Here is an 18,406-nt window from a genome sequence, read left to right as displayed (position 1 = left end):
TGGCTACTCTTACGTACCTGCCTCAGAGCAGTTACCATACTCACTAAGATTCAGTTGGTTCCTACCTGGCCAGCCCTTCACAATGCCCTAAAGACCCTAATGCTCTTTAATATGTCCTTAATTGAACTGCTTCTACATAGAGGGAAGAATGCAGTGGGGTAACCCAAGGCTCTGCCTTAGGTCCAGTACTCTTCAATATCATCATCATCAATGATTTAGACGACGGGATAGAATGGAACTGATCAAATTTGCAGACAACACCCAACAGGTAGGAATAACCAACACTCCAGAAGATAAGTTCAAGGAAGTGTCTGCTCTATAGGGCAGGTACCATACGAGAAGAAAATGAAATGCACAGGTATAAAGTAGGTAGTACTTGGCTCAATAGTAGTTATGTGCAAGAGGGATCTTGGAGTCCTAGTGGACAGGCGCTTAAATATGAGCTAGTAGTGTGCTGCAGCTGCCAAAAAAAGCCAATGCAGAGGAATAGAATCAAGATCACATGAAGTGTTAGTAGCACTGGTAAGGCCACACTTGGAATATTGCACCCAGTTTTGGCCACCATAATCTAAAAAAGATATTGCGATTCTAGAAAGTGCAAAAAAGAGCAACAAAGTTGATTATGGGGCTGGAGGTTAAAACATACAAAGAAAAGTTGCAGGAATTGTGTATATCTAATGAAAAAAAAGGATTGGGAGTAGTGACATGATAGGGGTGTTCCAATATCTAAGGGGCTACCACAAAGACAAGGGAGTCAACCTATTCTCCAAAGCACCTGAAAGCAGAACAAGAAGTAATAGATGGAAACTAACCAAGGAGAGAACCAACCTAGAACTAAGGAGAAATTTCCTGACAATTATAACAATCAGTAGAACAACTTGTGTTCAGAAGTTGTGGGTGCTTCAACACTGGAGGTTTTTAAGAAGAGATTGGGCAGCCATTTGTCTGACCATTTGGTTTCCTGCTTGAGCAGGGAGTTGGATTGAAAGATTCTTGCAACTCTGTCATTCTGTTAGACCTGACTCTTCCCTTAGACCAGAGGTCTCCAAACTTGGCAACTTTAAGACTTGTGGACTTCAACTCCCAGAATTCTCCAGGCAGCTGTCTGGAGAATTCTGGGAGTTGAAGTCCATAAGTCTTGTAAAGTTGCCATGTTTGGGGACCCCTGCCTTAGACACTGAGCTAGATTTGTTGGATAAGCTTGACTTGATTATGTGTTCTATCTTGAGTCAACCTGAGTTTGATTTTGTTGTTCATTACTTCTGGGAGCATTTAATTGTCTCAGTCTCAGTTTTATGTGAGTCAGGATGCTTTACTGTCATTTATATTTTTCCCACACCCCTTTATGCCTCGGGAAACATCTCTACTTTGCCTTGATGTCCAACAAGTCTTAATTTGTTGAATTCAACACGTGCCACTTTAAAAAAAATGGCTCTCATGCTGTTTAAAGAAACATTTCTTCTCTCTGCCCAATGTAGAGCACTGTGAGTTGTGAGCACCATGCTCTTCCTTGCCTATAAAAGTGAAATTCCCTGTTTCCTGAGAGTTCATTGACATCCCACCCTTGACAGAGTATCATCAAGAGCCTTTCTGATGGGCACTTTTCTTTGAGATATCTGCACATTAGTGACATCATAACTAGCCACTTTTCTATGGATGTTTGAGAAAGAACAGGTGCCTCATTCAGCTAGGTGGTTTTCTGTTTTAACCTGACAACCTGCCTCACCTCTAGTATAGCTTACAAGTTTGCTATTCTACTTGTTGTACAAATTTAAAGCACAGAAAACTCTTTAACAACAACAGGTTGCTTAAACCCATATTCCATCCACCTAAAATCTTGGCTCTTTGTTCTTATGGACTAGGTCTTACTTGCATTGTTGAATTGTGGGAGAAACCTCATTGCATATGTATAGTATCATGGAGAAGGACTTTTTTCCATGCCTAAAAGCTACAGAAAGAACATTTTGCATAGGCAGAGAAATCTATTTGTGTGAAAGTTTACTTAACTAAAGCCATGCCAAATATATCCATAGATAAAATTTGTTCTTAAAATTGAGTTTTTTCTCTCTTAATTTTTGTACAGAAGTTTTGAGAAGGAAATAAAAAGCATACATATGATAACACTTTCATACAGCAAATTATCCTTTCCCAGTCTACTCAAAGTTGTACTAAATTCTGAGCTCTGCTGTCTAGCCATAAGCCTTCTTCAATCATTGAAGGAAACTACATATACCTTAAATCACAGGATTATGTAGTGGGCCTAAAGGTCTGAATATCTGAGGAGTTTCTTTGTTAGCATGGAAACTGATTAAATTGGATCACACCTTTTGTTTGTCACAAACTTTGATAAAAGTTATTGTAGTTGCCAGATTAGTTGCCCAAATTATGTAGTTGCCCAGATTAGCACTAAAAATTAGGATAGTATATAATACCACAAATTTACATTTGTCTTGTTATTTTTATGCGTGTCATTAACTACATCAGTCACACATATAATATGACGATATATGTTGTTAGAATGTTCCCAATGGCATCCCTTGTAGGCTTGGAAACCTCGTGGTCTGAAACTGGAGTTATTGGTAAATATTTTTAAGAATTTACCCTTTTCTCATTACTTTCTCACTGCTGTCCTGTGAATTGAATGGCCTTCGTTTTCTAATGACAGATTTCCAAACCTGATGCTTCAACAGTTTAACTAAACTAAGTTGATTTGAACAGAAGTACATTACACTTTATTCGTGAGACATACATTCCACTATAAACAAGGATTAAAACGTACGGTGGGTAGCAAGATATAAGTGATACAAATCTCAGAAATCTTAACTAAATATAGTAAATTCTTCTCAAGGCTATGTGAATGATAACTTAATTTGAGGTCATACAAGAAATACCAATGTTTCTGTTCCATCCCTTAGGAGTTCTTGAAGGTGTTGAAATAGAGTTTAAGGACAATTTACATGTGGATTAGTGGTTCTTTTAAAGAAGAACAGATGATGCAATAGATTATAGGTTTTGATGAGGTGCAGAAACTATGGATAGGAAAAAAGTACTAAGAAAAATTATCAAGAAAACTTGGCCAGGGGCAGAAAGCAAAAACAACTAAATATGGGAGGCTGCTATGAACACTTATCACAAGTTTCAAGTTATAGGGAACATTGCAGTCGGAAAATGGCACTTCCTGTTTTAGTGCATTGGATGTCACAAAATTAAACTCTGTCCTGGGCTGGTTCTTCTCATCCTTGCTTATCATGTGTCCCTCTTCTGTTCTCTTCTGTCTCTACAGAAAGTGATGCTTCCTACAGGTGCTGCATTCCGATGGTTTCAATAGGAACAAGAATCCCAAAGCTCTATCTTCCAGTGCAATGGCACTGCTTGCTTGTGTTGTCTCAGGCAAGGAATTTTTTGACGGAAATAAATGGATGCGCCTATGTCTCCTTTAGAACCAAAAATATTTTCTTGCAGATTTCATTCCTTTTTTTAATATAATTTTTTGGCATTTGTTTAACATCTTTTAAGTACTAGTAAAACGAGCATTAATGTTTTCAAATATTTTTTTTAAAAGAATCCATAAAGTATCAAGATGTAATAGAGTATGGACAATCAGTTTGTTTTCCTGTGTTTTGGTGTTGATGTTGTTTATGTGTGGAAGATGCAGTTCTTGTGTAGAGAATGTAAATTTACAGTAACCTTTTAAATCTAGTTACTAATACGCACTACTGTAATTAGCACAGCAGTTTCTTCATTTATCTGATTGATTTCCATCATTAAAGAAAAATAGTGTGGCTAGTTTCTAGAATGCCTCAATTCATGTTTATAAATGAACATATATTTAAAATAAGGTAGTTTCTTTTCCCTAATTCTACAGATAAGACGAGATTTAATCAGCAAGATATCTGGTCTTATAAAATGGAAATATATTGAAAACTGGCATTTTTAAAAAAAGAAAAGCAAAAATAATAAAATTTAGAACAAATAAAATTGCGTACTATAGTAAACCCAGAACTAATTGCAATGATTCACTTTTAGAAACCATTTGGAAATATTGCTGGAATTCCAATGTAAGCTGTTGCAGAACCTGTGCTGGAAAAATATAGAAGTCCTTTTCTATGTTTAAAAAATCCTCATCTCCTGCTTTCCTACCATCTCTAATTGAAAGGCTGTTTGTAATGTTCTAGCAATTCAAGCTAAGCTGTTTTGTGAATAAAAATGAAAGCATGTTTTGTGTCATGGTTTTCACCTTCATTATTCTGTCCATCTTGGGTGCATGTCAGGTTGTTTGGTTGCTTGGGTGGGGGTACCAAGTCTAAAATGACCTGTTATATGTTGTTTTTTCCTATAATGTTTTCCAATGTTGACCCTTCTTGGACTCAAAAAATGTAAACTGAGTGGGTTTGATAATACTTCGGCATTTTGATTCTTATTTTTAATATAAGGTATTATACATGTTTAATAGTATGAATGGCATAATTGTATGTTTCCTTCTTGCAGTCTACATATATAATTGATTATCTGATCATATTCCACAAATATATGATGTACTGAATCTGGGTTTGGTATAACCTTATTAACAGTTTGGTTAGACAAACAATTAAACATTTAATAAATAAAATTATGCTTTAATCAGGCTACTCGATTTTAGAATTAGAAATCTACGTAGCATTTATGTTGGCAAATTTATAGGAATAGATGATGTCTTGGGCCTTAAATGTCATCATCTGCATGTGGCTTCTGAGAGAATTAGGTATTTGCTTGAATTATGCTGCCAGCTGCAGTGTTCACAATCAATCAGAGGCAACCAATATATAGAGCGGTCCAACTTGCTCTATAAGTCGCTGTCAATGAGTTCCCCAGCTGACTTGGATGTTTGGGAAAATCTTCCATTTTTGTCTTTCCTTGCAACTCCTTTAATACAGGGGTCCCCAACCCCCAGGCTGTGGCCTGTTTGACAGTGGGCTGCACGATCAATGGGCAAGCGGCATGCACGTGAAAATACACTCCTACAAGTGGCAGGCACTTGCACATGAAGCTTCATTCGTATGAGTGCACAAGTATAAGTTTCCCCTGCTCAAGTGCCCTCAGGTCATGCGAGTGGAGCTTCATGCATGAGTGCAAAGGCCCATGGTTTATGTGGGTGGAGCTTTGTGTGCGAGCACAAGCGCCCTCCACTTGTGCATGAAACTCCATTTGCATGTGTGCCTGCCACTCTCCGGACTGCCAACGTGGAAAGGTTGGAGACCGGTGCTTTAATAAAGCAATCCCTATTTTTAATTTAGAAGTCATAGGTCACTAGTCATTCAAAGGATCAGCCCATAATGTTGTATTTTAACTTTTTTTAAAATTCTGTAGAAGCAATCATTAATAAAATTTACATTTCATGACACAATGTCAATATGCAACAAACAATTGTATTTAAGTTTGTTTTGTCAATAAAAAATATTAGGTGGAAGTTTAGAGATGAAACTGCTTTTGAAAAAGTGCCAAGAGGAGATTACCAATAAAGGAATATACTATCTCAATTTGGGCAAACATTTTGGTGGAATTAAAAAATGAAGCTAGAGGACAGCTAATACTGAATTCCAGAATGCTTTTCATGTTTGGTAGGTTTGGCTTCAATATCCTGCCTAATTTTCTCTTCAAGGTATAAGAGCAACAAGTATTTCTATAGCTGGCAGATGGGGAGAGAGATCCACATTATTGTGCAAGTTTAACCAGGTTTTGCCCCAAAAGTCCAGCCCCTGAATAAACAAATGTTGCCACTCTCTTGTACAACTACCACGAATCACAAATATACATACAGGTGTAAAGGTGTAGACAATGCAAAGTAAAATTTTGTGGGATACCTGGTAGGCTTTTGTTGAGCCTACAATTCAGTGTTCCTCCACATTTTTAATTCTGTGTGGATTATAGAAGAACATGAATAAAAGCTACAGTATCCTAGTTACTTGGATGGACAATGGACAAACTAGGGTATGAAATGGTCCTGCACCATCAAATTAGATTACTACTTTTCTGCTCTGACTTTTAAGTGGCTCTGTGCTTCTTCGTACCCTTTTCAAAAAGATCGTTTACCTTTATACTGCTTCTAATCAGATTGTATTCATTTTATAGTTTTTAGAGAAATAAAATAGTAGCTCAGATACTGTTAACTTTTCTTCATTCTACAATCCAGAGAATAGGTCAGAACAGAATAGAAAGAGAAGTCTTTATTTGTCTCTGGTGCATAAGCTCTCAGTGTGCATGCAAGCAACAAATGATAAATCATCACCATAAATACAATAATCATAAATCATAATTTTATAGGGTGCCCTTCCTCTTTCTATCCACAATGTACCAATCCTCCCTTTTTTGCTAAATATATATATGAAATGTCATAGCATATGTCAGCAGAGACTCCCAATTTCATTTTGAAAGAGTCATGGATTCCTTGGAACATTGGTGAGACCTGTCCTTCTGCCTCTCTAATGCAAGCCTTCCCCTTCTATCCATCTATAGTTAGAAGTCTTCGAGAAAAAGTTATACAACTTTTCTAAAAGTGGGGTGTAATGGAACACCCAGATTTCATCTGCGATACAGAATACAGGATGGATTTTTGCCGACAGGAAAATAGATTCTGCAACTTAACAAATTTACCTGAAGTCTATCCAGTTGGCTCCCATTTTAGGATTACCTTGCAGAATTGCAATGTTTATTCCTAATCAGTTTGGCGCCAAACAGTCATGCTTCCAATCACCACTTTAATTAATAATGCTTCCTTAAATTTGAGCTCGTGCAAGTCCATTTCCAAGAACACTTCTTCGTTCTGATAAGCAGAGCCAAGATGACATTGGAGATTGATATAGGTTAGCATGTATCTGATACAGAACAGAAAAAAAGATACATTCTTCAGACCTAGGTGACGTAAAGTTTTATTCTGGTGAGGATCAGTGTTGGAGAAAAGTCATTGGAACAGCTTTAAATATGTTCACCGCTCTGAAATCTTATTAAATGGAATCATGTATTTGTTTAAAATGCTCAGGTTTGTTCACCAGCTAAAAGGATTTTTTTTTCTCTACATAAATAATCTGAGAACTATGCATGATGCACATGTACTTGCGTGTTGATCTCAGGCTGTTTAGGGAAGTATATCCAAAAGTGGAAAATTGAAATGAGAAAGAGATCATTTAAGCCTACTTCCTATTTTCTGCATGGTCATGGGTGGCTTTACTAGATATCTTAAAATAAAATGAAGGGTACTGTCAACAACTTGCAAATGCATGTTATTTTCCCCATAACTTTGCACAAAAACCAAGTCAAAAAGACATTCTTGATGTGTCCAGCACCTTGCATGTAGAGATCTGCAGCCTTAGTCATTTAATCATTTTCAGTTTTGAATGCTTTCATGTGAGGTTATGTTGCTGGTACTTACTATATAAACTTTCTTAAATCTGAACAAATTAAACCTAATGTATCTTTCCAGGTGAGTACCCAAACACTGGAAACATTTTTAAATAAGACTTTAAACCATCTGACCTGCCCCTGAGATTCAATATACAATACTTTAAAATTGTGGTAAATATGCTAGTAAAATAGGGGAATAAGAGTAACACACTAATGGCAGACACATAAGCAGCAACTGGTTGTTTCATGTTTGGATCCCCATGCCTGGGGAAAGGGGAAGCAAAGCAGAATACCAGCCTCTCATGCAGGCTTTGTTTCCAGGAATGCTCAAGTCTGGAACAGTTGAGTGATATTTTGGAATTGCCTGTTTCTCAGGAAATAAAAAAGGTAAGCTGGGATGGAAAAGCATGTCCTATGGATGTAAGGGGGTTAACCACACCAATTTGTTTTCTGGTAAATGGTGCCTTATGAGCATCCATTTTGCAAGAGTTCCTGTGACAGGTAAATATTCTAAATGTAATCAACCATTGATTTAGCAAAATATAGGAACTCTTCATTTCTTGAATGAGACAGGGAGATGAAATCACAATATGTGTCAATATATGCTTGGGATAAACTAGTTTACAATCTACTTCCAGATATTTGTGTTATGAAAAGTTTGTATTGTTGAATTTTTATTAAAAGTCTATTATTTAATGAAATAAATCAACCTATTAGAAAACAATAAGCTGTCCTTTACCAAATTATACAGTTGGATCATTTAATCTAGGATTAATTGCTCAGAAGTTTTTTAGGCTATCGTATAATGTCCATCACTGCCTAACAAAACCTTATTAACTGAAGATGCCTGGCCTGAAATCTAGACTACCGAAATAAAAATTGGGCATTCTGCTGCTAAAGTAAATACCTTTTTACTGTAGTTTTTTGGAAACTGAGGCATTTGAGAGTTCTAATAAGCTAAAGGTCTGTTCCTCAGTTTCCTTATATTTGGAATAAGGAGCAGCATAACTAAAGAAACTGGTGATTGTATTTTCTTTTAATTTCCACTTTTTTGCAATTAATTCAGGATAACATTAGTATTCAAAATTACAGGGAGAACCAGACAGTAATTGGATAAAAGGACATTTGTAACAAGATTTCCTAGATTTATTGGTTTAGTGAGATTTTGTAGCTTTCCTTTTTGTCCAGCAGGGCCCTTATCTAAAACAATAAGCCTTCAATGAATATTACAGTATGTTGCATCTAACAAAGGTATATAGCTTGCTTAGTCAGTGATTGCTTGATATAAGAAACAAGTTTGCTTTCATCGTTTGCCCTTTTCTCTTTCAGAAATAAGAATACCTGGTGATAAGTTTGCATGAAAAGTTGAGCACTGATGGTGTAGTAGGATCCAGATTTTGCATGGAAAATGCATCATTAATCTTAACAAATGAAGACTTTCTAATCTGTAGAGTATACGGGTTTAGGAGAACCCTGCTTTAATTTTTTTATTAACATAGAATGTTCAGTGATGCAAGAATTCATGTACAGAGATAAAAAGGAATCAAAATGCAGAAAGGGCAGTAACAATTACTTATATAATTAATAAATCAGCTGGGATGCAACTATCAAGAACTGTAAGCAATTTCAGGATGCAATATTGTCACAAGAGAAGCTGTGAGTCATCCTTCTCCTATGTCTCTACATAGTTGTCTTGCTCTCAAAAATGTTTAAATGGTACAAGTTTTGTAGAAAAAGTGGTTTCTCATCTTCCAATACCATAATATTTGTATGTAAGATACACATTCATTGTTTGTTCAGTTTAGATACCGTGAAGATACCTGGAACTTCATCCCTTACCAGTCATGAACTGAGTTTCTACTTTACAAAAATCTTGGCAATGTAGGACCTTTGGTTTATTCCAAGAATCCCTCCTCCCAAATTTACTAAAAGGTCAATCCCACATAAAATTGCTTCAACACCGCCAATACCATCTGTATAATTGCACAGGTGGAAATACCTAAGCAGTTAAGGATCCAGAGGCTTCCCTTTAAGTCATCTTTACACCCTATCACACTTGTCTTGATGACTTAGTTCAGTGCTTTTCCAGAAGACTTTGAGTAATATATGGAATGTATAAGTACTGCAGAACATTCCATTTGTTTAGAGGACTCATGCTATAAATCAGCGGTTTCCAACTGGTGGGCTGCGACCCACTGGTGGGCCTTGAGAAAATTTTGGTGGGCCGCAGAGAAATCTTACCCCAGAGCACCTCCCCAAAGCAATCCAAGCTGCAGAGAAACACAAGGCTGCGCCGCCCACATGGCCCACAGGAACGCTCTCCGCCCACTCACTCCTTAACTTGCCTGCTAAAATTGGTATTTTTCCTTTTTCCGACCATCATCTGTTCTGCTGTGCCAGGAGATTTAGATTAGCTAGGAAGCAGGAAATAGTTGGATTTCTTGCTTTCTAGTGAGTCTTTAGATCTTCGGCTCTGCTTCCCTTAGGACTGAAGGTTTGCTTGCAACCAAATTCAGTGCAGACTCATGGCAAGCAAATTTAAGAGACTGAGCTAGCCGATGGCAGATAGATCACTGAATGGATTCTGTGAGCGATTCAATCTGCTTGCTTTGCCTAATTTTGGGTAAAAATTGCTCTTTTTTAAAGTAAAAAATTCAATATTTACATACATGGTGTGTTGTGAGTTAATTTTGTGAGTTTGCTTGCTAGTAAATTTTATGAGTTTGCTTGTAAGCAATTTTTTTATGACAGACTGAGCTAGTCAATGGCAGATAGATAGATTTCTGAATGAATCTGTGATTCTGTGAGCAACTCAATCTGCCTGCTTTGCCTGATTTTGGGTAAAAGTTGCTCTTTTTTTATAAAAAATTCAATATTGATATAAATATTTATAATATTTACATACAAGCCATGCCCAGCCAGTTACATGACCACCAAGCCACACCCACAGAACTGGTTAGTGGTCCCTGGGATCTAAAATTATGAGTTTGGTGGTCCCTGAGGTCCAAAAGGTTGGAGACCGCTGCTATAGATGACCCTATTTTGGAGTGGTTCTCTCTGTAGCTATTCAGTTAATAGCCACTCCAGTTCTATCTGCAGTGCTTAAGAGTACAAGAGGCTCCTGAGCAAAGTCATTTATGATACACGGATATTACATATGCAGGCTTTCAAGTGGTTCTTTAATATGAAAGTAACAGCTGTACCATGTATGTGATTAGTTTAAAAGCTGTGGCCGCTATAGAGGCACTCCAGGTTTTTTTTTTGGGGGTCTTTGAGTCCAGAGCACTCATTTAGAGACTCCCATTTGAGGATTGAGAGGTTTTTGTATGAAAATGGATGGCACCCTCAATATGGTCCACAAGCTTAAATCTACAATATGTAGGTTTGGGGTGAACATTTCAGTGTTCTATGGAATATTTGAAGTTCACCAGAATTAACTACTAGAACAATCTTCCAGATAATTGAAAATAGTAACAAAAAAACAATACACCAACAAACATTCGTGGATGGGACTTATTTGGAGATGGAGTACTCTCATTGTTAGACCTCATCAAAATAGTCCGGTCAGTCTTTTATATATTATGTATAAGCACCTCATCTGTTTGTTAAAACAATCTTTTTATTCCAGCTGAAATTGCAGACTCATTCCCTGCTGATCAAAAAAGCTATGAAGTTCAGAGGTTCTGACACAAGACATTTCATTATCCTCAAAGAGGGATGAAGCTTATGGTCTATTTTGGATCTTTAACAAGTAAACATACCATGTTGTAGGCTATACACTTTCAAGTGTCTACTTTAAGCTCCCTCCTTCAGTTCTCAAAAACAGACAGCTGATTTGCCACAAGGGATCCAACCAACAGGTACTCTCCCTTCTCAATCGTAACAGAATACAGAATACTGTATGTATGTATCCCCATGTTTCTTTTGAGGACTGATATTAGCACTCCACTTTGTGGGCACCCTGAAGACTTGGAAATAAAGAGAATGTCAGAGGGCAGTACTTTGCTTGTAATGTGCTAGGTTATTTATTTTTTAATTAGAAGAGTATATTGGAAAAATTAAGAAATTAAGCTATTTAACCATTAAAGCCCTGACACAATGGATGCATCATTACTGCTTTCGAAAGACAGAGAGAATGAAGCCAAATACAGTTCCCAAGGGAGGGCATTCCACAGCCTTGGGAGAAATACAGACAAAGCCATCTTTGCCAAGCCATATAAATGAGCTTCTAAAAGCAATGTCTTCAGAAGGTCATCTGCAGATCAAATTCATAATGAAACAAGTTGTCTCATAGAATATTTTATGCTGTTTAGATTTCTTATGCTATGGCTATAATGTAAATAGAATTCAGAAAGTATTTGGCAAAAAGTACAAATCTAAGTTCAGTACAGTATTTTGCATCTTTAGCAGCCCAATTCTTGCATTTTTACTGCATTTTGCCCCAATGATAACTTCTGGATACGTTTCATGTTGACCCCTATGCAACTACCAAGGCATGGTTATGCTGGTACACTTAGGTATAATGGTGTGAATGCATTTTGTACTACAATTGTCACTTACCATTTCAACTGAAAAACAGATTTCCAGCAGACAGATTTGTTATTTTTGGAGGGAGTCCAACTCCAAATTCAGATTTAAATTGGTTAACAGTGCCTTGACTGGATTTTTTCTGTATCAGCATTCAGTGGTGCTAATTACTTCCTTAATTGATACTGGAGCTAACTATTTAACTGGATAGCTACAAGTAGTAGAACCAATTTCAGCATTCTGATGGCATCCTATTCCAAAACTCCCAGTACTTTTATGCAGATGTTGAAGATGTGTAAAATATAAGATGGAATACCAGGAGTCAACAGTCAAGGTGTTGAACAATAATTCTGTATCAACTCTACTGAATTATTACAAAACAGGATTTGCAAGGTTCAGCCCATATGGTCCTAAGGAATATCACAATTGGAAGTGTGGAACTCTCAAAAAGATTTATTACAGAAAGACGCAATCAGCCCAATGGACCCCATATGGTAGTGCCCTTTTCATATGACAATTATGCTGTGGGAAGTACTTTTTCTCCAGCACTGCTAGTGTGCTATTTAAAAGCCTGCAACCATGTCACTGGATTTTTGCCACAGAAACAGCCCGCTGGGTTCTACAGCAAGGTCTTAATTCATAATGACTTCATCATAATGATCCAAGGGAGGAGTGCAGAGAAGATAGGAAAATCTCTGCAATGCAGGCCATTGCACACAAAAGGAGTTTGGTCAGAATGGAAGCAAAGGGAACCCTCCTGCCTTTTCCACTCCTGCCCTTGATGCTGATCATACTTTAGTTAGGATTTACTGCTGTATTGAAAATGATAGTTTTGGCTGAGCAATTAAAATCACTTTCTGAAGTTCATCACTCCTTAACTGTAATTTTGCTGTCCTGCCAAAAGGGGTACAGGTATGTTTACATAAGTTTAGTTATGTTGAATACTTACTACTGGGCACAATTCCTATCCTCACTGACAACATTCTTAAACAAGCTGGATCTAGCAGCCATTAGTCCTGGCTGCTTAATTCATCTATTTGCCCCTTTTTCTACTGTCAGCAGGATCAGCTGAGTATTACTTTGAATTCATGATAGGATCAAAAGGCCATTATATCCTACCTACTCATAAATATATTGGCCCCTAGACTAGAAACATTGGCTCACTTAGATTAGCCACACAAAAGTATATAGAATTCCCATGTCCCCAAAGTTTACTTTAGTATACATCTCTTAGCTATCTGAAGTCTTTGTGGTTTTTGCTGCATCAGACTAACATGGTTCTGCAACCCTTAAGAAAGTGTGTCAGTCTGCAAGGTTACTAAGACCTGAATTACTAAATCTGGACCCTTGGGGAAGGAATGAAATGAATAAATCAGGAGACACAGTTTATTCTTTCACATATTTGCCTACCAAATAACATACAATGATACTGCATAATAATAACACATAAGAAAGCTCAGCTCCTCCTTTTTAAATCACCAGATTCCTTTTGAGTAGGTTCCATTATTACAGTGAAATCAAGGAAATACTTATTCAACATAGAATTTAATTTCTGTACAAAACTTCATAAAAACTAGGTTCTTTATCAATATACAGATTTTTAGAAATGCTTTGTAATACTCAGGAATGTGGAGCTGGTCATTCTATTTCCGCTCTATTCTTAGAGCTTTTCTACACTAGCAATTGATAGCATTGGCCAGCAATTGCTCTGGCAATAAATCAGTAATGAAGATAAGCTTTATATCACTCTAGCAATGGCAGGGTGACACTGTAAATGGCTAATGCAGAAATGCTCTTAATTAAGGAAACAATTTTGCCAGAAAACTGGTTTTGAAAAAAAAAAAGATTTTGAATAATGAAAGGGTCATCTAAATTCCAGTGTACATAGTCCTTAGAAAAACTGAGGTTATTCTCTATACTCACTGACCAAACAGCAAAATGCCTAATGCCATACTGTATTTAATCATTATAATTATTAAAAAATATTTTTATAATTTATTGTATTGATTTGTCAAATATAAAGAAGCAATAGTCATAATGTGTAGCACTCTTTTAGATTATACATTTAGGCAAAATGGCACGTGTAAATTCGAACTGAATAGACAAAATCATTAGGGACGGTATAGGTCACTGAATTGGTTTATGATTGTGAGTTAATTTTTTGATTCCCCCCCACATAATATCACTTGAGTTCCACCCACAAAGCATAAAACAACCTTCTAACGTTCCTTGATTTTTAAAAAAAAAAGGCTGTTATGAATTTCCACTGTAAAAACCTACTCCTTTTTTAGTATGTGTTTTATCTGCTGTATTTGATGTATTTTTAATGATTGGTCTTAGATTGTAAATAAACTTCAAATTATTCTTCTCCATTATTAGTTGAGTATATTTTTAAGTGCAGCACAGCCCTATCTTACATTTTTATCCTCATACTGGAAATGTGAAGAGAGCTGAGGAAAGGAGGCTTGCCCAAGGACCCATAAAGGCTAATACACTGAATTTATTTTATTTGAATATATGGATTCTGTTCTTCCCTCCCCCAAACAATTTTGGATTATTTTTTTTTATTACGGAAGTAATGAGTGAATACAGAAGTGAGCAGGAGGAGGAGTGGGCAATCTCAGTGGTCAAGGACCAGGTGGAGTATTTTTTGGTGGAAGAGCATAGACCCCAGGGAATTGGACCCTATCTCACATGGTAGGATTGTTGTTTCCCCTGCTGTTTGTCTTAAAGGTAATCATAGTTCAGAGATTAGATTATAATGTTTATATTTCCCATATTAACACTGTGGAACTTGACTGAGATTTTCAGAGACTGTACTCAAAAAAAATAAAAGGGAGTATAGCAGAGGTGGTATTCAGCAGGTTCTGAGCAGTTCTGGAGAACCGGTAGCGGAAATTTTGAGTAGTTTGGAGAACTAGCAAATACCACCTCTGACTGGAGATTTTACAGTATCCTTCCCCTGCCACGCCCACCAAGCTACGCCCACAAAACTGATAGTAAAATTTTTTGAATCCCACCACTGGATTATAGGACCGTGTGCAGTTTAGGAATCCCAAGGCGAACCAGAAGGCAATATCTCACACTGCCCTGTATTTTTACTTCTGCACATTCTCTAGGAACACGTTTTCTGCTTTTCCAGTATTCTTTCTTTCCTAAGATCTGCTGGAGCAGAGATGGGAACAACTTACATAGTATTTTAAAATGTCCGAGGAAAACCATCACACAGATTTGACAACACAGAGGTAATCCAAAATTCACAGTGCTATTACAGTTTTGTTGATTTGATCATTTCTCCTACTGTGGGTTTCTGAGGCTGTTCAGAAGAAGTTAGCTTTTACTCAGATAAATACAGTGGCAGCAGATGGAATCTCAGTGAGATTCCCAAAACTTGCAAAATGAAGACTCATGTATCTTGGGAATTGCATCAGAGGAACCTCTTAATGCCTGGCTTTAGACATTTCCTTCCCCTTCCTTTTTTAAAAAAAAATCCTTCCTTGTACTTGATCAGGGTCTCTTTTGAGCAAGAGATCACCTTTTAACTCTCGCAATGCAAAAACAATTTTTTAAAATGACAAAATGATTTGCTCCTATGTTTATGATTTTTATAATTACAGAGAAATAAAAACATAGACCTTGAAGACTGATACAGAAAAAAACACAGTTCCATTTCATTTATGGATCTCCAGGACTATGATTAAATGGGATGCTTTTTGGAAGCGCTTTAAGAAGCCTGGTGCATTTGGAACAAAGTGACTACATTTTGTGTGAGCTGAAACTTCTAAACTACATCGAAGAGAAACTCTGGGAGTGAACAACCTGCAATCTTAGGAGCACATGGGCAGCCTTGGACTAAATTCATGTGGTCCTCTACCATATTCCAGAGAAAAAAATGATTGGTTGTGACTTTCCTTTTTTTTTTTTTTTGCTGTTCAGGAAAGAATAGGAGAGAGAGAAAAAAGGGGTGGCAAAGAAAATAGGTAAGCCACGTCCACTGCTGCTTAGCCTTGAGTGTACTAATGTGTCAGTAAACTTGTGGGGATTCCTTGCTATAATTGTTTGTTCACATGAAAAGGCATACAAAAGTGTTAACACTGAGCAGCCCTCTCTGAACAGAGAAAGAGGGATAAGACACCAACTACCCCCAATTTATAACACAATCCTATTGGCTGTTCCAAGAAGATTATACACCTCAGACTCAGGTGACCCTGAGGTCACAGATAAACCCCCAAGTAACCACAACAGTTCTTGGAGAGTATTAAGACCAGTTGACTGCAAAGAAAATACAATCTTTCCATTTCTACCCTCACCACTATCCTGTCAGAACCTATCACACACACCCCGAAACCAATCTCAGCTGTCAATAACTGTTGTTCCATCACCCACAGCATCCAATACAGCTGATGAAGCTTCCAAGATAAGAAGCAAAAGGTCGTCGTCTTCCTCAAGAAAAAAAAATTCAGTCCAGTCGCCTTTTCAAGAATTAAAACCACTTTTGATACAACTATGACCTGGATGACTGAGAACATTCATAGACATTCAGACATAAGTGCTTTCTGTCTGAAGAACTGGTCCTGAAGGGAGGCTGTGAATCCAGCACTTATGATAATATTCCCATTAAACCCATTTCAACTGAAAGAAGGAACAGTCTGGAACAGTTGCTATAATGTATGTTTATGTGGAGTAAAGCTCACCATTGCTTCATAATGTGTCTTGAATTTTAACCCAAATCATCCAGGACAGGAAGCGCCACAATAGATCTATTTTTCAAGATGTCACAAGTCTCCCTTCATATCACACTTATTTCAAATGTCAGTCCAACCTCTTCTAGTCAGGAATACTTTGAAACCTGTCTCCTGGTTTTTTAAATTACTATGAGATGGTTAATTTCTACAACACAACAAAAAACAAAAACTCCCCCCCACCCCCAATATAAAAAAAATGAATAAAATAGCATATAAATGTCTCGGTCAGTTATAGTGAGTTAAGTTCACATTAGTATTCACCAAGATAGGTATTTCAAATATTGAAGACGTGCTCAAAATTTTGCTGTACTGAAATAAAAGACCCATCACAACCATTTTCCTGAGTCAGGAGATATTGTGTTGCAGGAATGCGGAATGTCTAGTCTAGCAAAGAGAAGGGCTGGGGTGACATGACAGAGGTCTTCCAAAACTTGAGGGGCTGTCACAGACGAAAGGGTCGATCTGAAGGGATGAAGAGGAGGTTGACATCCTCTCCAAAGCACTTGAGAGGAGGACAAGAAGCCATGAATGGAAGATCATGAAAGATACATCCAATCTAGAAGGAGAAATTTCCTGGCAGTGAGAACAGCTTGCCTCTTGCAGCTGGAAGCTCCATTGCTGGAGGTTTTCAAGAAGAAATCGGACAACCATTTGTTCAGAATGGTATGGAGTCTTCTGCTCAAGCAAGAGGTTGGACTAAAAGACCCGCAAGTCCCTTATAACGCTGTTGTTCTATGATTCTATGAAACCTGGAGAATCTGTTCACCAGAAAAACTGAACAGCAGAACATTCTCATTTCATCTCCCCACGCCCCCATCTCTGTTTTCACCTCCAAGGATGTTAATGCTGTCATCAACCTGCCATTTTTTTAACCCTGCCTTTTTGAGGTTATCTATTTAAACTGTACGTTTGTTGTATAATGAAGGAAATAGTGACACACATACACTTCTTTTCTGGAGTCCCGAAGGTGCTTTTTCAAGCAACTGGACTTCCTGGTTTTTCTTTGAAGACTTTCGCTTCTCATCCAAGAAGCTTCTTCAGCTCTGGCTGCGGGGGCGGGGGCGGGGGTGGGGTGGGGGGAGCGGGATGGAAGGATTTATACTCCTTGCATTTGCATTTTTTTAAGAGAGTCATTGAGGCCACATGGAGGTTTATCTTTGTCATCAGGGTCACCTAAGTAGAGCAAATAAGTATGGGGCCTTTTTGGAACTGTTGAAAGAACGGTGTTTTAGACTGGAGTTAGATGATGTCATATCCCTTCCCCTCTTGAGAGAGGGCTGCTCAGTTTTGACATAGAAGGCCTGTTTGACCCCTCTTTCAAGCCAGCAGTCCTCTCTGTCCAAAATGTGGACTTTGCTGTCTTTAAAAGAGTGGCCTATATCTTTTAAATGCAGATGAACTGCTGAATCTTGTCCTGATGGGTTTGTTCTCCTGTGTTGTGCCATGCATTTATGAAGTGGTTGCTTTGTTTCCCCAATGAACAGATCTGCACCTGGCTCACTGATTGTACTGCATGTACACATTGCTCAGTTTGTGTCTGGGTGTTTTATCCTTGGGGTAGACAAGCTTCTGCCTTAGTGTATTCTTGGATTTGAAGTGAGCACGTATGTTGTGTTGGCTGAAGATCCTTCTGAGCTTTTCCAATATTCCTGCATGACAACATTGCTCCATTTATTGTTCTCTTTGTTGTCTGATATGGAGGAGCTCCTGTAAGGACTTTTTAAATATTTGATGACCCGTTTGCACTATTCAGGTGA

At 37.6% G+C, this 18,406-nt stretch overlaps 1 protein-coding gene across 25 annotated transcripts in view; it reads left to right on the top strand.

Annotated features, from left to right (window-relative positions):
• The window catches only part of CXXC5 (CXXC finger protein 5), a 123,376-nt gene extending 115,513 nt beyond the window's left edge, over window positions 1–7,863 (top strand). For 18 of the 25 annotated variants that reach the window (XR_015743042.1, XR_015743046.1, XR_015743045.1 and 15 more), the window contains one exon: window positions 3,284–4,227. Coding sequence is in view for 18 of the 25 variants with exons in the window: in XM_026700950.2 (XP_026556735.1) it covers window positions 3,284–3,328 (45 nt within the window). In the remaining 7 variants the exon portion in view is untranslated. Of the gene's footprint in view, window positions 1–3,283; window positions 4,228–7,698 lie in introns of those variants that run through there. The other 7 variants (XM_087930606.1, XM_087930611.1, XM_087930607.1 and 4 more) reach the window with 1 other exon arrangement.
• Window positions 7,864–18,406: the final 10,543 nt, after the last annotated feature.

The sequence above is a fragment of the Pseudonaja textilis genome, chromosome 3, assembly GCF_049901715.1.
Source record: "Pseudonaja textilis isolate UNSWEBS1 chromosome 3, rPseTex1.2, whole genome shotgun sequence".
Lineage (NCBI taxonomy): Eukaryota > Metazoa > Chordata > Lepidosauria > Squamata > Elapidae > Pseudonaja > Pseudonaja textilis.
The sequence above is the reverse complement of the archived record's forward strand: the minus strand, read 5'-3'. Positions and strand labels throughout refer to the sequence as shown.